The following is a 26,480-nucleotide window of genomic DNA, read 5'->3' on the forward strand; positions in this document are numbered from 1 at the left end:
GGTTCGAATCCCGCTCGTGACACTGACTTTTATCTCAACCAAAACCTTAATTAAAGATTAATTATATTACAATTATTTGTTGGCAGTTTCGTGTAACCATCTAACTTTATAATCGAATATATGTAAGAAAAATTTTCATTTCTGTAGATCCCTACTGGATGAATATGGTCCTTTAGATTAGTGTCCTGTGAATCATCTTGAGATTTTTCTACTCAGTGAGTCCAGTGAATGAGCCGGTATGGATGAAGGACTTTGGGTCATTTGCTTCAAATGCCTTGCTCATTAAGTCATCCGTGTTTTTTGATCCCTTCTTACCCATTATTTATTTAAAACTGGATTTATTATTTATTATCTGGCCCTGTTGCCTCTTTTTTTTAACAGGTTTTGTCCCATTATTGTTCACATTTCAGAAGGAGTTAGTTCTTTTTTGCCTTGGATCAGTTTATTCTTCTTTTGGAACGTTCATTTTTTTTTATTCTAGCAATATGCTGAGAAAAATCATGAAGATTTTAAGAAAGAAACATGACGAACAATAGATCTTTCATGATGAAGATTATTTTCATAAATTGACAAGATATTTTTTCCTAAATAATATTACCTTTATTTCAGCCTTTTACAAGGTCAGTTCAATCGTTTTATTGTATAAATATCGTAGATACACTGGACACGGTCAGTATTGAGAGTCAGTATCTTATCGGTTTTTAATTGCTCCTTGTAAAAACTACCACCAGTCAGAATGTTGTCACAATGGGGAACAAATCGTAAGTATCTCATTCATTGTTAGTTAGATTAGCTCCAAAAATCATCAGATAGATCTTTATATTTACATCATACTTGCAATCATTGATCTAGGACATACGGCAACATAATAAAAACCAGTTTAAGAGTTTTAAATCGAGACAAAGATAAAAAACACCAATTAGCAGGAAAACGGACCTACGAAATAAAATACAGATTAAACCGCTTTAAGTATTTTCTATAATGGGTAAAAACATAAATTACGAGTAAACATTAACTACTCGGTCGGCGATTGTAACTCTGAAGAAATTAACGAAGAATTACGTAATGTTTATCTATTTGAAAGCTTCAAACTCGGCGTGATGTATAGTCTGAAGAAACTTCGTTCTGTTTTAAATAATAATTGGTAATATTTTCACTTATTACAGAAATCCTTATTTGCCCTCTGTAATATTTTATCCTTAGGTATGTCTTAATAACGTGCCTTGTACTTTGGCGATTGGGTGTTTTTTTTTTTTTTTAATTTTGGTCCCAAGATTCTTCTTGTTGTAGAAGAGTATTCTTCGATGATTTTCCATGATATTTAAAGAAGCCACACACCCTTTTGGATAAGAAGCCGTTTTGTGCGTATGAGAGCGCACGCGCACGCGTATGTCTGGACGTGGGATTATTTAGAGCCAGAGTTCTGGCTACCTTTGGATGTATTAAAACGTACGTTCGGTGCTTAAAGTTGGACTTTTTTCAAACGTAAGTAATTTTTTGGATGTGCAGTATTGAAAAATGATAAATGGATTTTGATGACTCTTTACTTATTATATAATAAATTTAATAAAAATCACATTGATAAAATATTTTTAAAAAAGACAAAAACGAGTTGCGTAATTTTTACTAATAAAATGTCCGAAGTAGCCGTACGATAGAATTATTGTCCCTGATAAAAAAGACAAAGTTATCAGTTGTTGAACCATCTAATTGTTCTGTACAACAAACGAATTGTAAAGGCTTGTCTTTATTGAATTTATGATGAAACCACTTTAAGAAAAAAAAATCACAGCGGATCAAGAGTGAGAAATTATTCAACTACTTTTCTCATTCCTATGAGATTTACATCACGCGCGGGTTATATGTGAGATTCTTTTATTTTCATTCGTTTATGCTTGAACAATCATGCCGATGTTTAATTTCACGGTTCATTAAGGCGAGAAACCTGGTATATGAAACTAGGGGGATTCCATTATTTTTCAATTGTGCGTTTTTGGCTTTTAATCGCTTCTTTTACTTGATGGAAAAATCCCTTTGTGAAAACACGACTGCTTAATGAAAAAAACATTTATTTTTAATGGAAAACGTTTCTGAAATGATTCAGATTCGGGTTCATCATGGTTAGGGCGTCCGAATCGTATTTGTCAAGATAGCGGTCCTGGGTTCGAATCGGCCCAGCCGGGGGGTTTTTAAGTGAAAATTGTTTGTAAGCAGTATTATAAAGTGGTTTAACCCCTCGTCCGCGATACCCAACGGATAGTCGGATGTTAAGTCCTCGTATATAACAGGAATTATTTTACTTACTTTACTTACTTATAATCAATCATATCGATTTAAACTTATGATCTTATCTGTATTTCACGTGATGGTTTCGTCGCAGAAAGATTTCTTTTACGTTATATGCTTTGCACGGTTGACTGCCTGGGTGGTATCTGGGTTTTGATTAATGTACCATGTTTGATCATTACTTTTACTCAGTAGTACTCTTTAAAAATCAACTTTAAGCTTAATGCTCTCTCATCCTTTTCTAAAAATCCCGGTATTTTATTGTAGCTGTAACTTTTCCTTGATTTACATAACTTTTTTTTTTACTTGGTGCAGCACTCTCAACACGACTCACAAGAATGACACATCTACACGTAAAACAAACACTTTGAGCCCTGAAGATGTTCTCAATAAAGATCGAAACGTTGACACGATAAAGAAAATGTTTTTGTAAAACCTACGTCACATCAGACCGCATCTCACGATCTCCAAATAATCATTGACTAACGGTCACTAAACAGCACATATTTAAGTATTATCTTCATCATTTTAGTAGGTCTCCCGGATCGTAAAAAGACATGTTAATTTATTTAAGAAATTTGTAAATTAAATCCAAAACCGTCATGTTACTTGCCAACAGCGTTTCAAGACTTATTGGGGCAAATACACTGAAGTCCCTATTTGTTTCCTCTCGTTATCTTACCCTGGGCATTCATAGTATTAGATGACTGGGATTTGATGGACTGTCGCATGTTGTGCAGTTTGGGGATGTACTTATTCCAATTCTAAGCACATAACTCCCCTACAAGCCATGGTTAGTTTCCATTCTGAAAATAATTGAATAGAATTCCTTTTGCCTGCCGAAAACCACGGTTTTGCTTTAAGCTTTGGGAATAAAGGTCGATAGTACTCGCCAGCTGTTGCTGAGCTGTATTCTTTATTCCATAGATTAGAACGCAATTGGTTGAAAAACAAAATTACCGTCTGTTTTAGGAATTTTCAACCGATGGAATACACGAGATACAGTGGCCTCCTTCGCCGATGTATCCACTGTCGTTATGATGAATACCTGCGTGACCTTTAACCCAGCTTATTGTGACAGTTTTTCCAATTTTTTTTTAGCTCAAAGATCTTTCGGTAAACTTCCGCGATTATATAATTATTAACTCTTCAGCTTGCCTTGGGGTTACCTTATACTATCTACAGCGCTTCGATCCGTTAATATGCCGAATTTCGTTTCCTTCCTTTTTTTAATGTATTCAAGAGCTTTAGGTATGGCGGTTAATTCCGCTGTGTATACAGTGGTTGAGTTTGAAAGAGCATACTGTTCTGTAAATCGAAAATATTTACATAAGTTAGTTGTTCTTTTTTCCATGTCCTCCACGGCTCGTTTACTGTGTAGGTATATGTGCCAGTTTTATCCGTGGTGATAGCGTGCGGTCCTAAGAAGTTCGAATGGAAACACGTTGTTTCTTGACATTTTCGCTCTCGTACAGTTCGGTCTTCGACCTTTATTGACATTTCTATTCAAAAAGGTACTAATATTAATTGGTATATTATACTAAACAGTTATAAAATAAATGGACATTTATTATATCTGCGTCGGTAGATAGAGAGAAAAAAAAGAATCTTAGGCGTGAGTTGGGAAGGTGGGCCCCCAAGGACGGCTAACTTGTCAACATTCGCAAACCGGTTCTTCTCAAACCAAGGATACGACACAGATTATCCCCCTCTGGCATGTGGTTTTTTTTCTCTTCTTTTCAAATGTCTTTCACCTGATTCGATTTGCGATATTTACGACGCTATTTTTCGACCAAAGCGTCATTCTTTAAATTCGACTACACCCTTGATATAAACAATTCAATTATATAATCAGAGGAAAACGTCATTCGGCCAAGTCCTACCAACATGCCTTACATGGGACAACCAAGTTGATGTGTCTCGGATTTGGAGCTAGCTTTTTTTAGTGATTCTATATTCCAAAATATCGGATTCGTATCCGCTACTTCTTGTGAATAGGCACTAGTTTCGCCATTTTTTTTATGAATGTAGTTGAATGTAGACGTTTTTTAATAATTTTATTTCGCTGTCCTATTCGCTCAATTCAACTGTATGAAGATATAATTTTACATCATTTTTTAATGTAAATTGCAATAAAAATATATTATCCAAAAGGTTGAAAAATCCCAAGTTATCCGTGGTTGAAATATTTTATTTATTTTGCCTATTACATGAACGTTTCAGGTTTACGGCCCATCATCAGAACCTAAACATGGAAAACCTCATCAATATATTTTTTTTCTTAAATTACTTATGTGTGTATCTTCGGATGGCAATTGTACCATGAGGTTTTCCATGTTTAGGTCCTGATGATGGGCCCTTAAGCCCGAAACGTAGATATAATAGACAAAATAAATGAAATATTTCAACGACGGATAATTTGGGATTTTTCAACCTTTTGGATAATAATTACTAAAAACCGTGGATTTTAAGAAAAAAGATGAATAAAAATATAGTAAAATCTATCAAAGTTTATCAATAACCAAAAAATTTCAAAAAACCAAATTTATTTCTAACATCATAAACTGGATCATAAAAAATTTACTTCATGGAATTTGTTTTAGCGTTTCTAGAGATCTCTAAATATAAATTTTGTTTTGAATTTAAACTTTTATCCGATTTTTATGAAGTCGTTATCGGAATATCTGATTGAAGCGGCTATAATTCAAAAATGGCTAAAAGGATTTTAAGTTCAAACATGACATTTGAAAGAAGAGGAACTTAGCTTTTTAACGGCCTATGTACCATAAAAAATATAAAATATTTCTATTAAAAAATACTCAAAATAGGAATGTTATTTCTCAAAAATGAACCTCATTTGTTTTAATGGAAAAAATACTCCGATTTTAATGTTTGATACTGTTATAAAATGCACTTGGCAATTCCTTTAAAAAGAATTATCAATCATTAAAATCGGTCCCCTTGGTTTTGAGAAAAATCATGTTTTGAAGCTTGCACTAGGAATGTGATAGTCACGCTTTAGGAATGTTAGTGGTCGTCGAATTATCAGCTAAAAAAATAATTTGCACAGATTTCCGCGAAAGTCGGCATCTAATGGTTTTATAACGCTAGAATCATGACAATGAGGTCAAATCCCAGTTTTGACCATTTTCTGACCTACTTTGTTCATAGAATGTTTGTTAAAATATGAAAAAAAAATCCAGCATTTTGTTGATTTATCTTTTTAAATCATACCAAATTTATAGTCATAGAACATTTTTGTTTTATGCTCATTTAAATAAATGTACCTAATTCTTATATTTGTATTAATATAATATATTTGTACAATAAAAATAAATACATTAAATTCGTTCAAATTATTAGACCAAAAATATTTTTTTGAAAATATTAAAATATTAAATAACAATTTATGCTCATTTAATTAAATGTATCTAATGCTTATAATTTTTATTAATATAATATATTTATACAATATAAATAAACAAATAAATTCGTTCAACCAGAATCATATTTGGTCCCTCCTGTTTCAAAATTTTGAATTTTGATGAGAATGTGCTGGGGAGTTTTGCTGATCAATATAACAATATATTATATAATTATAGTGCATAAATTAAAATATTAAAAAACGTAAATTTCAAGTTTCAATAAGTTTTTGGCGAAACCAGGGCCTATTCTCACGAAATGGCGGATCCGATATTTTGAAGTGTAGAATCATAAAAAAAAGTTTGGACCAAATCCGTGTAACACTAACCTGGTCGTCCCTTTGTTTGTTACGACTTTACTTTGTATTTCTTTGCATTCGGCCATGAATTAATATTTTTGTAGTTCACGTACGAAGACTGACTGAACTTAGAGGCGTATCATTTTCGCACTTCATTAAGAACAAATTCCCTCGTCCTTAACACACTTTTGAAAGATAACAACTTACAAACAAAACTTAAACATTTTAAAAACTACATTGTTTGTTAATACTCGCGTTATCTTTAACCTGACTGAACCAACAGCATAATACGCTTAAATTTGACCTACAATTTTTTTTTTTTTTTGCAAAGATTGATAACAAATAGAATTTAACGTTTGTTCTTTGATTGTACTACCTGTCATAAAAAAAGAAAAAAATATATAAGGAAGTTTTTTGACCACAATGGGACAGCACAGTACGAGGAAACGCAGGCACGTTTCAACGGGCCAAATTGATTAGGTTTTGGTTTCATTTATAAATTTGGCTATAAAGAAATATCTAGTTTTTCTTGTAGACTTTGATCAGCATTGATTGAGAAAACAACCCAGCAAAATATACTCTTTTTCTAAAAGAGATATTCCTTTTCGCAATGAATCCGAGAAATATTATCTCGTAAGAGAATAGATAAAACAAATACATGTAAAATTATGAAATAATCTTTGAATTGACTTAAAAAATCGCATTACTTATATCTATATAAACACACACACACACATTATGAAAATAAAGTTCTCGAAATAACTCCAGATATGAAATAATAGAACAAATAAAGCACACAGAAATACAACTTTCCTTAAAGTAAACCTAACAATTTATCTACATAAAACGTATCTCCAAATCACTAATATTAGGAATATGTGAAATGAAATATTTCAGAAATATACCACGAGAGAGAGAGAGAGAGAGAGAGAGAGAGAGAGAGAGAGAGAGAGAGAGTGAATGAATATCGTTTTATTTTAAAAAAATCACAAATTTATGTCACGAACGACCCCTCTTACAGTTGACCAGAGGAAAGAGAGAAAGAGAGAGAGGGAGAGAGAGAGTGAATGAATATCGTTTTATTTTAAAAAAATCACAAATTTATGTCACGAACGACCCCTCTTACAGTTGACCAGAGGAAAGAGAGAAAGAGAGAGAGAGAGGGAGAGAGAGAGAGAGAGAGAGAGAGAGAGCGAATAAGTGTCAGAGATTGAAAAAAATACAGAAATACTAAGCAAATGTTTGTTAATTAGCGATGGTGTTTTGTTGCTGCCGTGTGTGTGAGAGCGTGGAGAAACCGAAAAACAGAGAGAGAGGAGGAAATAAATAAATAAAGAGGTGAAATAGTTAAAAAAGGAGAGAGTGAGAGAAAATATGGGTGAATGAGAAAAAGTGTGTGAGATGAGTGATAGAAAGAGAGGGAGAAGAGAAAGAAAGAGAGAGGAGGGGAGAGAGAAATTTGTGAGTTTGTGAGTAACAGAAAGAAAGAGAGAGAGTCAGTGAGGGTGAAAGAAAAGTGATTGAGAATTAATCACAAATACATACCAATAGATAGATAAGGCACACTCTCCTTATCCCTGTAAGTAGCAGATAAAGAGACAGAGAAGAGCATCAAAGAGAGGGTGAGAAAGAAAAGAGTGACAGAAAGAGAATAGGTGGAGAGGAGATTAAGAGATATGTCGTGAGTGATAGAGTGTGAGAATTGAGTGACAGAAAGAGAGAGAGAGAGAAGAGAAAGAAAGAGAGTGAGTGAGTCAGTGAAAGAAGTATGATTGAGAATTATACACACACAAATACCAATAGATAGATAAGGAGAGTGTGTGAGTGAGTAGTGTAGAGGGAGGGAGAGAAAGAGGGAGTGAGAGTGTATTGTATCTATATTTTGTTAGTCTGAAAGATAATATGAAATTGTAAATAAGCACCTTTTTCACCAAAAAAAGTCGAAAGTAGTAAATCAATTTTCACCCCTAGTATTCGGTAAAATATAACTAGCTAAAATAATTCTCAGATTTTTTCTTGAGAAAAAAACAAAGAAGTTAATATTGTACTTTCTACTCCGTTGATAAAATATGCACCCTTGAATTATAAACAAATAAATATATAAATTTCGTGATTGTCCTTCTAATTTGCATTTGAATTATTTCCAATTTAGAATGATGTTTTTTTTTATGTTTGGTAATCTTGATTAATCGACATGTGTGATGTTAAACATTCGTACGCGGCTAAATCCATTCGTGTTGTATTTAATCTGTGAGGATTTATTTTATTTTTTCGTTAAAGGCGGTTTTTTGGTTGACAAACAAATCTGCCTTTCTGGTTGTGAAATTATGTGTGGAATGACACATATAGTTTCTCATATTTTAACGCAGTATGACTCGCTTGACTGTTTACAATGTCGGATGAAATTTATTGGCCTAGTTTTTATTTTAAAGAGCCCAGTATATTTTCCAACTTGAACAAAAGAGGTAAATAAACCGCAGAGAATGTCAAGATTGTTTTAAAATAGCGAGTGATTTTCTTGTTTCTTCACGGTTCTTAACATGCGTGAATTTTCTTTTCTTTCTAAAACATTTTGTGTTAAATGTCTGATCTTTTTTTCCAGAAACGCCATGGAAGCGCTCGAGGACAACAGGGAGTTCCAGGACTATTGGAACGAGTACAGGATACTCCTCCAGTACCGGCCTCCCGCCCAGGACCAAGAGGAGGAACCGACGTCTCCGTGTGCAGGTGAGTGTCGAAAATCGCACTTTCACGAATATTACGTAAAAAAAACTGTCTATCCGAGGGGTAATTAAGGCAGTAATTATTGATATTGACCTTCCCGGTGGGCTCCCGGGCGGGACGTCATCCCGGAAAGCTGGCATTCCTCACGAAACCCATTTCGCGACTTTCTCTTCACTCTCGAAATATGACACGTATTTTCTCGCCAAAGTGAATCACATCCGAGAAACTCAGATGTTAGTTTCCGCAGTGGCAGTGAATCCGTCAGAGCTTGAAAAGTACAAACGTCGTAATTTTGAAACTGATCGAAAATAACAGTGGATTTTGGCAAAAATACATTTCCCACCTAAGAAAGCATTTTTTTTTTAATAAGGAAATACCTGAATAAATATTAAACGGCTGAGCTTAGGGTCTCCTTGTTCCAATACTTTTATAATAGTTGTAATTGTTTCCTGACGGATCCAATTATCCGTGGTACTTTCATAAAAATGATTGCCCTTCCTGGAAGCAGAAATCTGGTTACAACCATCATTCTTCGAAGAATATTTCGGCCTGATAGATGATTAAAGGGTACCAGTCGTAATTGCGCCCGTAAAATAACTTACACGCTTCAGAACGTATCGCCTGTCGACTGTTGGATTAGAGTGAATCGTTAAGAATTGACGAATGAAATAATAAATAAAAGTACTGTTTAAAGTCTTGTCATGCTTTAGATTAGTATGCTTTTTTAATCGCTCAGGGCGATGCTTTATTTACACCAACTTAACAGGTTTATTTTATCCTTTTAAGGTATGCCTAATTGAAATTATGTCGATAAACATCAGCTAAATTCACTCATTTCACATTCCAGTGGATACGTACAACCATTTTTTTCAAGAATAACACAAAAAGGCTCCCTACAGGGGCGAGTAGGCATGCTGCCAGATTTAAAGAGGGTTCTCTGACAGTCTAGCGAGTTTCAGGGTCCCCCATTCCTCTTTTTAAGGGAATTGGGAATTTTTTATTGTATAGTTGCATGTTAAGTTATGTGTTTTGTATGAGTGAATATATTTATTGGTGTGAATAGGGAGGGGCTGATGGCGAAGTAGCTTCTTAATTGCCTCTCAGGTTGTGGATGGCGGAAATTTTATAAAAATACCCATCGACCCCAGTTTAGATGAGTTTATTATAGGAAACATGTAGATGGAGTAGTATCAAGTACTCCATCTACCAAACAGAATGAGTGCAATCAATGTATGTTGGTGTGAATGTACTTATTAGCGTGAATCGGGAGGGGCTGAGGGTGACGTAGCATCTCCATCGCCCTTCATGTTGCGTGCGTGACTTATTGCGTGCGTGACAGCGGAAAACTTTTAAAGTACCCCACCGACTCCAAATTAGAGTAGTTTATTGTAGTGAACAGGTAGATGGAGGAATATAGAGCACTCTATCCACCAAACAGTATGGGTCCGATCAATGTATACATGTTAAGTATGAATGTATTTATTAGTGTGATTGTGTATCGAATGTATAGCGGTATTTCGCTAGGGTTTCGGAGCTGAAATGACCAAGCTGTCGGATTCCTCTGTCAAAAAAAAAAAGAAAAGCGGATCGCAATATTTATGGATTGTTTCTATCTAAATCTCTTAGAATTTGTTTATAAACTGAAGGATTTTGAATTTCCATGATGGGATTTGTTTGATAATCGCGTTGTTGTTTTTTTTAAAAGACAAATATTGTTTAGTAAACAGTTCTGTTTTCTTACTGGCTTTGGTATTATTATTTTCTTTGCACCATTTTAAATTACTTTCTATTAAACGTTTCGTTGTATTTAAAAACATTCCTATAACTAAATACATACTTATTTAAGTAAATTTGTTTCGTTTTCTTCTCAGTCTTAGCTTTCTATCTGTATTCTACACGAAATAGGCAGTTTCCGGGCAACGAAACGTCCATTTATATCAAATATTATAAACGGATAATTAAAATTTTACTGCGTTCTCTTTCGTTTCTGAATTTTTTACATACCTGCCCGAAGTGTTGTTTTCTTAAAATTATTTCCCATTGGCCGGAACTGGTTTTAACAGGGTGACCGTCTCCGTTATATCCCAGCGGTTCGTTTTCGATTCGAACCTACAATTCGCCTGTTGTCTTTCATCATCGGTGACCTTCCTGAGCGTTCTTTGTTTTCTGGAAGAAAATCTACTTTTTCCGATCTTTGCAACCGGTACCCTGTGAAAACGTCCCCTAACATCGTTTTTGCAAAATTTCTGTCCGTTTTTTCCTATGTCGAAATTAAGTCATGGTCGAACAGCGAAAATTCTCTCTATTTGGTCCAGTAAATTTTGATTTAATTTCTGAAAGACGTAGTTATGAGTTGCAATACTATTTTACTGTGGATTTGAAGAATAGAACAATTTACGTTTTCCAGACTGTGATGGTATAATTTTGAATATGCGTATATCCTGTAGAGAGTGTGTGAGACATATAGTGATACAATAATAGATAAATAGAGAGAGAAAAAAGAAAAACATATAGATAAATAGAGATAGATCGATAACGAGATTAAGAGTAAAAGGGAGAAGGACAGAGAGCAAGTAGAAAGGTGGAATAAATTATGAAGAAAAGAAGCAGACACGAGTGAGCGCATTCGGGAGCGAGAGGAGACTGATTAAGAGGTTAAATATAGATACATAGAGACAGATGGATTGTGAAAAACATAATGGGTTACATGGACATATAAATATTTGCATTGAAGTGAGTGAAAGTGTGTGAGTGATTGATTTTTGGCTAGAAACAGATAGGTGAGAAAGAGATATTAGGTGGTTAGAGAGACAGATAGACGTAGATAGATAAATTAATAGAGTGAGTCAGTGAACGAAAGAAAGATAGAAAGAGAGAAAGAGAGAGAGAGAGAGAAAGGGGGAGAGAGAGAGAGAGAGAGAGAGAGAGAGAGAGAGAGAGAGGAGTGTTTGAGAGTTAGTGACATACAGATACAGATGGGAGACTGACAATGGTTGGGGACTCGCTTAAGACATGATATACAGTGTATAAATGTAAATAACCTCAAATTACGAGATTTATATTTTATTAATACAGGTAGTAATAAATAAATTACAAAAAACAAACAGATACAGATAGGGAGAAAGAGATATTACTTGATCAGATAGATAGATAGACAGACAAACAGATAAATAGATACGGTGAGGGATAAAGAGAGAGAGAGAGAGAAAGAGAGAGTGATCAAGTATAGAGGTGGAAGGAATTAGGAAGAATAGGATTTAGACCGGTGTGAGTGAATCTAGCGTGGGTGTGTGCGCGTGTCAGTGGCAAAGAGGGGAGTAACTGAGAATTAACAAAATATATATATGTAGTTGGATATAGATAAATAGACAGATAGATAGATATACAAAGTGTGTGAAAGATCGAATGATGGAAATAGAATATGTGAGTGAGAGAAAAATAGAAATAAGAAAGAAGAGAAAGAGTAAGTGAGAGAGGGGGGAAGAGAGAGAAAGGGAGAGAGATTGTGTGAGTGAGAGAAGAAAAGAAATGGTTGTGACTGAGTGAGTGATTTAAAAAGAGAGTAAGGGAGGGGGTGAGGGAGAGTGGTTAGGAAAGAGGGGAGTAACTGAGAATTAATAAGATAAGTATATAGAGACACAGATTGATAGATTAAGAATGAGTTGGATATACAGTAGATAAATAGACAGCTCGATAGGTGTACAAAGTGAGTGAAAGATTGAGCGATAGATATAGAATGTGCGAGTGAGAGAAAAATGGAAATAATAGGAAGAAATAAGAGGAAGAGTAAGTGAGAGAAAGAGAGAGAGAGAGAGAGATTGTGTGAGTGAGAGAAAAAGTGATACAGATAAAACACATATGTAAATTAAGAAGTGATAATTGATTGGTGATAGATAAAATAGATAGACATATAAGGTGAGTGATTGAAAGAGAGAATGTGGGAAGGAGGGAGAATGGGAGAGAGGGGGAGAGAGCAAGTGAGGGAGTGAGAGAAAAAAGAAATGGTGAGATACAGATAAATACATATGTAGATTAAGAAGAAATAATTGATTGGATATAGATCGAATAGATAGACATGTAAAGTGAATGAGTGAATGATTCAGAGAGAGAGGGAGAGGGAGTATAGAGAGAGCGAGGGTGTGTGAGTGAGAGAAAAAAGAGACGTAAGATAGATAAATAAACGTATGCAGATTAAGAATTGACAATTGATTGGATTTAGATAAAATTGAGAGATATATAAAGTGAGTGGGTGATTGAAAGAGCGAGTGAGTGAGAGACGGCGGTAGGGAGGGATAGATAGATAAAGAGAGAGAGGGAGAGAGAGAGAGAGTGAGTGAGAGAGTATCACTCTGTTTTGTGTGTTGTTTTTTAGACAAGAGTTCGATGTTTTGTGGATGAGTGCTTATTGCGAATTTGTCTATGTTTGATGTTTTTGGTGAGAGTTCAATGGACGTTTGTGTGTATGTCTTAGTTTTTTATATCTTTACATTAACAATTTTTGCCTATTTTTCCTCGACTTACGCCTGTGTTCATCAATTACGTGTTAACTCCAGGCGGAAAACATCTAAAGGCGTTCACTATTCTGCGATCATCTCCCAAAGATATTTAGTCGACCGGTAATTCCGGTTCCAGAGGCCAAAAATAATGAAACCCCTCAGTTGTATGGAAGGGGGCGGTGGAAAAAAAAGAAGGATGATCCCCCAATGCACTCAGTGGCATCTGTTGTGGACCTTTGGATTATAATTGGGATTAGTCGTTCTATCCGTCGCCAGAAAGCATCTTCCGCGCCACCCCTCCACGGCGGCTCATGATTAAATTCTAATCATGGCCCAATGTTTAAAGTCTGTTTTGCCTTGACGGACCTCGTCGAACGGTTTGTGGCACAACAGTTCGGTAATTCTTCATTTTAACTTAGTTTTTGAAATTTAGCTCTTTCATAACACATTGAAACTGGGATTTGAGGTTTTGAGACAGAATCGCCCTGTTCATACACAAAATACAACGAAGCACTCTGTATGTATGTGGGTTCTTGACATTTCAAAAAATAATTATGTTAAAAAATATGCTTATATACTATTTCAGTTCATGCCAACACCTTTTTCTCATTAAAATAATAATAAATCAGGCTGTTAAAACAACAAATTGCTTAATTAATATTCTTGCGTTCTTTGGAGAGAACTTAATAATTCAATGAATTATTTTTAAAAGTTAGTTGTTACTTCATTCATTACATCACTCATTCTTACGTACAATCATAAATGTTATGATTTATGGAGTTAATATAAATTTTCATATATTTTATATATGAAGAATGTACTTATTATTTTTCAAAGGTCAAATTGATTATTGGCCCTTTTTTATTCTTATATTTTATTTGGCGATAAATGTATAAGCATATGCCACGTTTCCATATTAGCTATATATATAACATAAATTTGAAACAACACGATGAATAAAAAATTATGTAATCTTGATTGATCAAACGTTGGTGTTTATAAAAATCAAACGTTACTTTATAAATCTATAACATTTTAACGTCAGCTTTGTTGAATTTTGATTTGTTGGTTTGATTTGATTTATTTGCTCAATGTCAGATGAGAAAATGTGTCCGGACGCTCCAATAATGTGGGAAGTTAGGGACCGACAAACACCTGAGGTCATCGCCGACCCTCTGCGTGTTTTTATTTCTCTTTCTGGTCTTTCACCCGTATTTTTCAACCTTCAGCCATTTGAGCGTCTCGATCTATTACTAACTGTCTGCCTTTGTACGAAAACTACAACGATATCCGAAACTGCTAGACTCTCATTTTTAACTCAGGTTCTCAACTACAAAACAAAACATCACCACAAACATAGAAGTCTGGGCATGTTCACTCCCCCATAGTAATCGATATTCCTCGGGGTAGGGTTGAATCCACTCCATTCTCCCTAATAAGTTACTTTTACTACCCATAGGTCATACACTCACACCAGAGAACTCTATATTCCTCAGGGTGGGGTTGAATCCACTTCATTCTCGCTAATAAGTTATTTTACTACCCATAGGTCATACACTCACCCCCAGAGAACTAGATGTTCCGCAGGGCGGGGTTGAAACCACTCCATTCTCGCTAATAAGTTACTTTTACTACCCATAAATCACACATTCACCACAGAGAACTCGATGTTTCTCAGGGCGGGGTTGAACCCACTTCATTCTCACTAATAAGTTACTTTTACTACCCATAAATCACACATTGACCACAGAGAACTCGATGTTCCTCAGGGTGGGGTTGAATCCACTTCATTCTCGCTAAAAAATTCTTTTACTACCCATAGGTCATACACTCACCCCAGAGAACTAGATGTTCCTCAGGGCGGGGTTGAAACCACTCCTTTCTCGCTAATAAGTTACTTTTACTATGCAAGTCACACACTCACCCCAGAGACTCGATGTTCCTCGGGGCGGGGTTGAAACCACTACATTCTCGCTAATAACTTACTTTTCTTTCCAGAAGTCTCACACTTACCCCAGAGAACTAGATGTTCCTCAGAGCGGGGTTGAAACCACTCCATTCTCGCTAATAACTTACTTTTCTTTCCAGAAGTCCCACACTTATCCCAGAGTATTCGATATTCCTTCGGGGAAGACGCTCTAAGTACCGAAAAAATCATATCGATATTGTAAATTGAAACTATCACGTCGATTGTTCGTTTGTGTTAATGAAGTCAGTTTTATTTTTGGTCTTTGGACTTGAATGAGCCTTGTTTTTCTCTCCAGAGGTAAAAACAACGCGTAAAGAACTATATTTAATCCTTGAATGAATGGGGGTTTCGATTTAGCACCGGAAATTCTCATTGAGGGGCAATAAAGTTCAGCGATGTTAGGCTTTTCAGTTTTTAATGTCGACAGTACTGTCCAAGTTTCAAAATTCTTAAAAAAAAAATAGTACAATTTTGATTAATATACTGAACAAACCGATACCTCAGATTTCAGTGTGCTACAATAACCCGAGCTTGAATAAAAAATCGTTCCACCTTCCCGTTTAAAAATAAGTTCAAGTTCAAGTCAAGTTGACAGTGAGATTGCCAAATTTTCAGCCGAGTATAAATAAAACTAGGGACAGTTTAGTTAATTGAACAGCTAAAAGTATTATTTTGATTTGAATTCAGTTAATTATTTCAACAGTTTTCCAATTTTTCACCCAATAAAATTTTTTGTTGTCAAAAGCATAGGAGAAAGTAAGATGTTATATGTCTCAATTCTTTTGATTTTTTTAATCCTTTGAATGGAAAAATACAACCACAAGTATCATTCTTTGATCAAATTGTTTCAATTGGATGATAAACAGTCCCTAGAAGCTTTCAATTGAGGCAATTTCTTATTCTTGTATCTCCCAGGGCAGCCTCTAAAAATACAACTTTTATCTTATTAGTCTCACAAGTTTTCTTTAAAAAATTTCTAAAATAGTGGCAAGTTTATCATGCGTGAAGTAATAAGCAAGAGGATGTTTGTTAATTTTTATGTAATAACAAAAACCAGATCAGATATGTTTGTTATGATCTGATAGTAATTTTTGGTTCTAACTCAGGGGCAAAGCCGTTTAATTGAGATGCTAGCGTGGAAAATAGATTTAGGTGATATAAAGGCGTATGCAACTTAATATATTCAAGGCCAGGAAGATTTTCATTGTTTGGCATCGTTCTTAAATTCCCTGTGTGCTTTACGCATTTGTAAGTTGATTTTATTTACGATTCGTTGAGACGTTTCGAAATAAAATTGTATTTCATCTCTGATCGTGCATTTTTTGTGACCGAGATAGTAGTAAATGATATCGGCTTGTAAGGAACAAAGAGCGAGTCAAATGATCGTTGCCGATTGAATTCTGAGAATTACATTTATAATTTATTTATGGCATGACAAATCACTTCTCATCATCGCTGTAAATAAAGATTTTTTTATTGTTATTCCAATGTGCTTCTCAAGAACTATATATTTTATTGGTAAGAAGCTAGGATCCGACTCGAGATAAAAGTAAAAACATTAAAAACTAAGAAGGATCCATCCGTACGTTTACAGAAAATTGACAAGAAAAACTGATTTCGGACTTTTTTTGTAACACCTCTCCTCACATTCTCCCCTCTTTCCCTATTCTTTCTTTCTGTTACTCACACAATCTTTTTCTTCTTTCTCCCAATTCTCTCTTTTATTTTTATTGTTACTCGCTCAGTTTTTTCTTCCTTCTTCCTATTCTTTCTTTCTGTTACTCACACAATCTTTTTCTTCTTTCTCCCAATTCTCTCTTTCATTTTTATTGTTACTCACTCAGTTTTTTNACACACACATTTACTCACTTCTACTTTGCCTGTCTGTCTCTTTCTTCCTAAACTCTTTCACCTCTCTTGTTACTATCTCGCTATCTATCTATTTATATATCAATTTATCTATACATTTATCCATCTCTATATGTACCTCTGATTCACTCTCTTTTGAAATTTTCCTGTTTTTTCCTTTTGTCCTTCTCTCTTTTTCCCATTCTCATTGACGAGCACAAACATAAGACGGTACATTTACTTGTTCAATAATAAATGTTTATTTGTCAGAGTCATACTGAGGTGTACATGAGCAATCCGCATGAAAATTTGCTGAAGATGGCGTAAGTGCGGTCGCGAAGACGTTTTGAAGAATTGTTTAAAAAAATATTGTTAAAAGTTCAACAAGCTTACTTACTACATCATATTGAATAAAAGACAACCAAGGAGAAAAAAATATGTAAAGATCGTTGTTTTACTGAACAGCCCGTTTTGTAAATCTCTGATACGAAATAGTTTAAGTACCTACCTATTTAGGTTAAATTGATCATAAAGCGCGTGAGGTCTGTTCATAACAGACATAACTTTTGTCACGGATAAGGGAGTGTTCATGATGTCTTAAGGGATTTTCATTGCTTTCGGAGAGAATTCTTAAATGTCGCATTTAAAAGTTCATTAACATAAAAAGGAATGTCATGATACCGATTCTTGGGGTATAAAGTCTGGAAAACTCTCTCAGCTAGAATCTCTCGTCGGGCTTCGTCATCAGAATTTACGCGTGAACGAGCCATGATTCATTTTTCACTTTTACGAAAGCTCCGTTAATTAGAATAATTTAATTCAATTGAGTCACCTCCTTAAGCAATTTTGCCGGTGGACAATGATTTTCGCGTAGATATCGCTTGAAACTGCACCGAAACTAGGACATCTCTCGTAATAATTTCGAGGTCAGTACATTATATATTGTAATTTTATAGGAATTCTTACTTCTTTGATGGCCGTTATAGAAAGGTGCTTTGAAGTATTCGTTGCCTGAATAATTCTGACATTATAAAAATTATTAACAAACTCGGTTTATGGTCGATTTCACACTATATGTTTTAATGTACGTGTTCTACCAGCCTACTAATTTATAAAATGTTGTTTACTTTTACTTTTCCTTTTCTTTATTTATTTAGACCTGTGCCAATTGTTGCGCCTAAGTAAATTTTATAAAATCTTCGAGCGTAAAACAAAACAAAATGAACAAAAAATATACATAAAACAGAAAAAAGAAGAGCTACTAGTAGTTACTCACATATGTATATTAGCGTTAATCACTTTGACTGTCATTTACTGTCAGTTAGGAGGTCGGGAGGCCAGTGGCGCTTCTGCCGTCGGTGAGGATTCTTGGAATGGTGAGAGATGAAAGGTTTGTGACATTGTGACATGAGGGGTTTATGTGGCTAGAACACAAACAGTCGTTTCAGGAATAGTAGGAATGTCTGCTGTATATACCGTGTACAGGATGAGTCCTAAGATACCTCCTTGTGACTGGAGAGTTTTTCGCTACTTCAAGGACATATTGTATATTAAGGTCATTGTGAATAATAAGGGTGGACACATAGAGGAGCATTGACGATGGTTCCAAGGATTTTTGACTGTAGGGATTGAATACGGTGGACGTTGGAAAGTTTTGTTGAAACCCAAATTTCGATGCCATGCAGCCAAATGGGCCAGATAGTTATATAAATGAGTCGTTTATTTTGTAGTCAGTTTTGATCTTTTCTCCAGCAATCTTTTAACAAGACTGAACCGTCTGTTTTACTCTTGACTTTTGAATCGCGTGCGAGGGTCAGTCCGTTGTCAGCGTAAAGCCCAAAGTAGCGGACTCCATCAGCTGTTGGGAGATGGCTAGTATTGTCATACACTAGAGCAGTGGTTATTCTCCGAAGGGAGGAAGTGACATAATCACATTTTTGTATGTTTATCGTTACATTCCACCGTTTGAACCACTGCTCAAGGTTTGTGACATTGTGACACGAGGAGTTTGCGTGACTAGAACACAAACAGTCGTTTCAGGAATAGTAGGAATGTCTGCTGTATATACCGTGTACAGGACGGGTCCTAAGATAGCTCCTTGTGACTGGAGAGTTTTTCGCTACTTCAAGGACATATTGGATATTAAGGTCTTTGTGAACGGTAAGGTTGGGCACATAGAAAGGAGCATTGATGATGGTTCGAAGGATATTTGACTGTACGGATTGAATATTTTGAACGTTGGAAAGTTTTGTTGAAACCCAAATTTCGATGCCATGCAGCCAAATGGACCAAATAGTTATATAAATGAGTCGTTTATTTTGTTGTCAGTTTTGATCTTTTCTCCAGCAATCTTTTAACCGTCTGTTTTGCTCTAGTCTTTTGAATCGCGTGTGAGGGTTGTATGTCGTTTGTCAGTGTAAAGCCCAAGGTTGCGGATTCCATTAGCTGGTGGTAGGTGGCTAGTATTGTCATACACGAGAGCAGTGGTTATTCTCCGAAGGGTGAAAGTAACATGATCAAATTTTTGTACGTTTATTGTCATATTCCACCGTTTGAACCACTGCTCAAGGGATGCGACATGGGTTTGTACGTTTCTGATTGCGATGACAGGATCTTTATGAGAGCAAACGATCCGTGCAGAGGATGGGTCCTAAGATACTTCCTTGAGGTACCCCTCCATATGTGTGATACGCGGCTGATCGAGAGGCCACTGATGACTTGAAACAATGAAATAGTATACTTCCTAAACTTTGAATTTTATTTTACACAGTAATAACCTCCTGGTCTAACGCACTCATAATTATTTGTCGATGAACAATCTTTTAGAAAACATTCAGTTTAAGGACTGTGACTTTAAAGAAATTGTTTTGTTATGTCTAATCAGATATTTTTAAGCCTTTAAAGAAATTTACTGATTTTAAATGTCGAAACGGTCTTAATAAGGTTTCTTTGTTTTATTTCTATGCTACTACACCATTCACTTAACCAGAATGCACGTTTCCGTGCAGATATAAGTTTATTGCATAAAAGCTAAATAGATATGTAACAGATGAGATTTTTCAAGGATCATTTTTCAAAAGACTGTTAAAAGACCAAAACATTGGAGTTTTGGTTTAAATTATAAAACTAATAATATATTCAAATGTTTTGTGCTATTCCTTTTCTGGTAGAATGATAAGTCTTTTAGGATATGGAACAGTGCACAGAGCCTGAAATGCAAAGTTACATGAAACAAGCGGAGTAACTTTTACGTCATTGTAAACTTGGGAAATCTTGTTGCAAAACATTAATTTAGGCATATTTTTAATGTTATTCCGAAACACGCAATGAAATGAAATAAATGCAAACTTGTGAGTGAAAATTCTAAGTCGTTGAAAGGAGGCGCTCGATGGTGTCTTATGCTGGTTTGGGGCTACTGGCGGTTTCATATAGTCAATCGTTTAATTCGTCGAATTTGACTCCAAACCACATGCCCTTCTTTGAAACATCAGCCGACCTTTAACGCCATCTTTCACATTTAAGCAGGACAATCATTGCCTGACTTCATCATTACCAAAATGATTGGTTTTAAAGTAATAAATGCTAATTTTCCCTGGTTCGTAAATAAACACGAAGAAAGAAATATTCAGCTTTTTCAAGTCAATTCGTTTCTGATACATATTTTGAAAGTTGTACCGAATTGGCACTTAGATCAATGAAAACTGAGTACGTGCCCTATTTTGAATCATCAGCCGACCTTCTTTAACGCCATCTTTCACATTTAAGCAGGACAAACATTGCCTGACTTCATACTTACCAAAATGATTGGGTTTAAAGTCATAAATGCTAATCTTCCCCGGTTCCTAAATAACCATGAAGAATGGTTCTCTAAATATTAAACTTTTTCAAGTCAATTCGTTTCTGATACATATTTTGAAAGTTGTACCGAATTGGCATTTGATGTAACAGACATGCTCTACAAGGACCTCGATCGAATGGTTTCAACTTAACCAATAATAATTGAAAGTTGACCCCTAATATATTTATATTATTATTATTCAAATTTAGGTGCGAACTTACCTAACTTAATTCACTTCGAGATGACTTGAGCGCTGCTGATTGTGCAAACCCTCTGCGTGGGAAGATCTCTTTAGTTTTTTAGGCTGTCCCATTTTTCAAAGTTTCTATTTCTTTTTTTGGAGTTCCACCAGAGTTTTAAAACCGTCTTTGATTGCAAAACTTAATTCCTACAATTGGTCAGACTGGTTGGTTATGCTGAGTGCACAGGAGGACCACAGAGGTGATCTTGGATCAGTTCAATGTTTAATTTTATGTGTGGCGGTTAATGGCTTGATTTTATACTGAAAAGTTTTTTATTATTATTTTGTATTTACATAATATCTTCTATTCGATTGAATTCCACCTTCAGCAGATGGTTTTGTAACCACCGTTGTATAAGAACTGTTTTTTGTTTATGACGTACTAGCTTATGAAAGTGAATTTTCTTTTTGTAGGCAGGCTTTTTTTTATTCATTCAACAAACAACCAAAATTTATAACGACTTATTTGATGATCTAACTATTATTGAATAAACACGAAATTATATTATTAGGAACATGCTACATTACCGGGGCGCTTTAGTTGTGAAAAACTTGACAAAAACTGATTTTATTAATGGTTTGGTCTTGTTAAAAGTGATACATGGATAGAATGAAGTGATGTTACGATGGTGCAAAGTCCGAAGAAGAATTTTTTGAGTGGGTCTGAAGTCAAATGTCACCTTAAAGAAAGATTTTATGTTTTGGCCCAAACGAGAACAGCTTTCCATTCATAAAATGACTTTAACTTCAATTTTCTGACTTAAAAAAATTAATCTCTGTCAGATCGTTTCGGCATTTCGCCGTCTTCAGTGTTAAGACACAGTTCTGGCAGACCAACCCAGCGAGGATGTGCGGACCATGATGATAACGTTCAAATTACATGCCCATCACCGTGCAGACCACAGGAATAAAACAAACTAAATTTTGCCTGAACTTTTTCTTTCTGTTAAAAGCAGAAATCTAATGAAGCTATGTATTTTTTGTAAAGGTCAGACTTTAATTACAAACTACTAATTTATTTTCACATGTAAATTTCGATATTACGTTATATAATAATACGAATAAAGGAATTGGGAATTTTTTTATTGTATAAAGCCGTCGAAATGTGTTATGTGTTTCTATGTTTTGTATGAGTGAGTGTATTTATTAGAGTGAATGGGTGGGGCTGATGGTGAAATAGCATCCCCATCGCCCCACGAGCTGTGTACGTGACTTGGGCTGATGGCGGAAATTTTATAAAAATACCCCACCGACCCTAAACAGATTAGTTTTTTTATTGTATGCAGTTTGATTGAGGAATATTGAGTACTCTGTCTACTAAATAGAATGAACGCAATGTATATATGTGTGAATGAATTTATTTGTGTGAATGTGTGTTCTTATATTTCGTATGTGCTCGGGACTGAAATGACCAAGCTGTCGGATGCCCCTTAAAATAAAATAAAAATATGGTAATAAATATTTTCCAAAAAGAGTTTGTTTCAATTAAAATATATTAGAATGTATTTGAAATCTAAGGTAGTAAAGAAAAAACTGAATTTGTTCGTAGCGTCTTGATGTACATTTTTAGATTTTATACACGGATATATTTTCGGTGTGGCTTGTATATTATAACGCTTGAACTATCAGAGTCTGTTTTTAGCTTTTACGCAGTCTTTGTCGACTCAGCCGGTCATTCTGTACTTGTTTTGATTTGTTTTAGAAAGTAACAATATTTACTTACATAACGGTCCGCTATTAAGCCCTCATACAGGGTCGTTTATTAATGGAAAATGCGATCGTTAACACTCTCGACCGATATGTAATTGGGTTTAATAAAGAAGTGATTTTACACCCTTAAAAAAACCGGCCCGTGGAAAACGAAAGTACAAGGATTAATAACTGATTGACGGTTAGAAATCACGTTTTTTCGTGATCTGAATAACATTTTTCAAGTTTTGAAGCTAACGGTTAACCATAAACTGAATTCGGTCCGCTTGGGAACAATATTCGATGGTATCTAAAGTCTCTTTCTCAAGGAAATAGTTCATAAATAAAGAATTACACCCAATTTAATAACATGACCTGTGGGTCTTCCCTTAGAATTGATTGATAAAGGAGGTCCATTTGGTTTTCCCTATGATCCCTGCAAATATTAGTTATACTTAGTCTATTTTTTATAAATATAACCATTATGTTAATTTGGAAATATTCAAACATAGATGACCATTTTTTTTCCTCAAAATTTATAATGGCATGTGTTAGTGATATTGCTCCACAGGAGCCCATTTGTATTAGCAGCTTTTGTAACAGCTTAAACACTTATTCTACTATTTACATTATAAATTTAAATATCACAGAAAATATCACATATCACAGGAAATATCACATATCATAGACATTTTCACGTATCAACCCAAGACGTCTTGCAATGTTCTTGGTCTTAGACGGGAGGCCACCTTGCTGCCTTGGTTGAAGTGGACTGCTCTCTGCACCTGGGGAAGCTTTGTGTGAAACGACCTAAACCTCGTCCGATGTGTTCCTCGATGCTCTCCAGTTGAAACTCGCAGTGAAGCTGGGCATTCCGGACAAACCACTCTGCATCCGTAGTAATGCAATTGTTTTGCAGGATTTAGATTCTTTTAGTGTGTGGTGATTAGTGACCGTTAATCGATATTTATTTAGAAATCGTGAGATGCGGTCTGGTGTGATGTAGGTTTCAGAAAAACATTTTCTTTATCGTNCCCAGGCCCTGAAGATGATCTCAATAAAGATCGAAACGTTGGCACGATAAAGAAAATGTTTTTCTGAAACCTACATCACACCAGACCGCATTTCACGATTTCTAAATAAATATTTTGCCTTTTTAACCTATTTTTTGCTTTGTGTGAAACGACCTAAACCTCGTCCTGATTTGTTCCTCGATGCTCTCCAGTTGAAACTCGCGGTGAAGCTGGGCATTCCGGACAAACCTCTCTGCATCCGTAGCAATGCAATTGTTCTGCAGGATTTGGAATTTTTTATAGTTTTGAAGTTTAAGCCGCTCCCCAGACCTCGCAACCGTAGAGCACCAAAGGTCTTAATAGGGACTTGTAGAGCACGAGTCCCACTTCTGGCTTTAGTTTGGACTTTCGGTTTATCAAGCAGTAGAGCAAGCCCAATCGAGTGTACCCCTTCCGATAGCTTCTTGTAGATGTGAAAATTCCATGCGAGTTTTCCATCTAAGTACACCCAAGTACTTGATGGCGCTGTCAAGTGGGAGGTAACCATTAAACATAAAAGAAAACTTCTAATATAATAATTTGGATTTCAAAGTCTCTTACGAGAAGGACAAACTCACTAGTACTTACTCTTCTTTTACCAATAATTGCCAACCATATCTGCATATACATGAAATTAGAGATCAATAATAGAAAACGTATAAATATCTAATTGGAGTTCACCGGATGACACGAAAATGATAAAAAACGACGTACCCAGACTTTGCCATTGGAAGCGACGAAATTCCGCAACACAGCGAGAATAGGCGGTCCAGGAATCAGAAACATAGAGTGGAAAATAACATTTTCTTTATAAAAATAAAAACGCGAAACCATGATGAAGATTTTTGTTCCTATTTGACTAGAATTTCTGGAGCACTAGGCAATAAGAGCAAGAAACTAGAAAAATCCACAAAAATGTATATCCCCAGCCATATTGTCATTTTTGCCTTTTTTAACTTATTTTTTAAATTGATTTCATATTTTAGTACTTAAAAATGACACGGGATGCTGTCGGAACATTGTTTATTTGAAAATTGCTGTAACCACCTTCAAAAAAGGCCTAAAAATAAGAAAATTAAGCCATACATAAAAAAGACAACAAAAACGATGAATATGAAAGATTCGTTATACAACATCTTTACAGATTTTTGTTCCTGTTTGACTAGACATATGGTAAATGACATGACATGTGGTAAAAACTAATACAGCGAGACGATGCGGACCGGGAAGATCAGAATCAGTAAACTATGGAAATTAACGTTTTATATAAATAAAAAAGTAGCAAATATACAAACAACCTAAGAACTGAAAATTTGAAGGTAGCTCCATAAGGTCTAGGTAACTAAGCTTTGGGGTCTCGAGGGTAACCAAAGGGCCTGGATGTCCTGGGACTAGGGATTCAATACTAGTATTATAGTACATTTCGTTTTGATCTGGGTATTTTATCGATACTTTACCCACATCAGTACTTTTATTTGGTATGGTCGTATCGATACTAATTTATTTATGCATAGGAAAATTGGACATTCCGAGTACTGATAGCTATCTTTTTTGCGTTCCCTTTTGGGTATATTGAATGAGAATGTATTTATTAGTGAGAATGTTTATAGTATGTAGGCCGATGGTGGAATATCGACTACTCCACCACCTTGCTTGAGTAAATATGAAAAATTTATTTTAGATTGAGTGAGAATGTGAACTTCTGTGACAACTTAAACATGACTTAACGAAAATTCCACACGCACAATGCTCTTCCTCTGAAAATGACGATATTCCGTAATATGCGAGTATTGCCGGACCAAGGAAATCAAAGGCGGACAAATATTAAAAAGTAACATTTAAAAAATCATTATTTAAAAAAAAATTAACGTTTTATAAACAACAAAATTAAAAAATCCAAATTCATCCAACTCTTTTTTTTAAACAAATACGCTATCAGCGTTAGTTTATTTATTTAAACAAAATTGGCATATACATTAAATTTATTGCATATATTACTGTTTTATATATTTCTTAAGTGTTAAACTGTCTGGTCAAACAGCAATTCATCTTGTCAAAAATTAATTCGTGACGTCAATGTTTATGTAAAATACAACAGAATAACGACAAATTTGAAATTTATGTACAGGCATTTTCTTTACTTTTGCGGTTTTCAGTCTGTAGAAAGATTGAATTGGACTATTAAATTTTGTTATCATCAAATGCCACCCCGGGGTCATCCTCAGCCAGCTCAGGGTTGCCATTATTCCATCATCATTGTAGCGTGTTTTATTCACATTGACTAGAGAGTATCTTCATGTTAGAATTTGTATGAATATTGTTACTGTTCTGTTAATTTCTAATTGATAGATATGTTGTTGTAAAAACCTTCATGTTTAATGGTTTGAACGAAATTGATTTTTATTTTTAAAAATATGGCCTCTAAGTTTCGATGTTTCAAATGCTAATTTGCCCTTCGAGAAAACGTCCAATCTCTCTAAAAATAAAGTTCGAAAAGCTATTGGAAAAAGACCAAAGATCAAATCGTACAGTAAATTAACCTTGCCATAAATCAGTTTTGTTTGAACGAGGGCAGAACCGTGGCTTGCCTTGAAATCTGCCTCTATTTTATCACTT

General features: G+C 35.0%; 1 protein-coding gene across 1 annotated transcript in view; it reads left to right on the plus strand.

Moving 5' to 3' along the window:
• LOC106660825 (rho GTPase-activating protein conundrum) overlaps window positions 1-26,480 on the plus strand; it is a 90,590-nt gene that overhangs the window by 45,086 nt on the left and 19,024 nt on the right. Inside the window, exon 3 of the mRNA XM_014383792.2 lies at window positions 8,610-8,734. Within this exon, the coding sequence (XP_014239278.1) occupies window positions 8,617-8,734 (118 nt within the window). The 5' untranslated portion in view covers window positions 8,610-8,616. The remainder of the gene's footprint in view (window positions 1-8,609; window positions 8,735-26,480) is intronic.

Source organism: Cimex lectularius, unplaced genomic scaffold (genome assembly GCF_000648675.2).
Source record: "Cimex lectularius strain Harlan isolate CLEC.00 unplaced genomic scaffold, Clec_2.1 scaffold269, whole genome shotgun sequence".
Classification (NCBI taxonomy): domain Eukaryota; kingdom Metazoa; phylum Arthropoda; class Insecta; order Hemiptera; family Cimicidae; genus Cimex; species Cimex lectularius.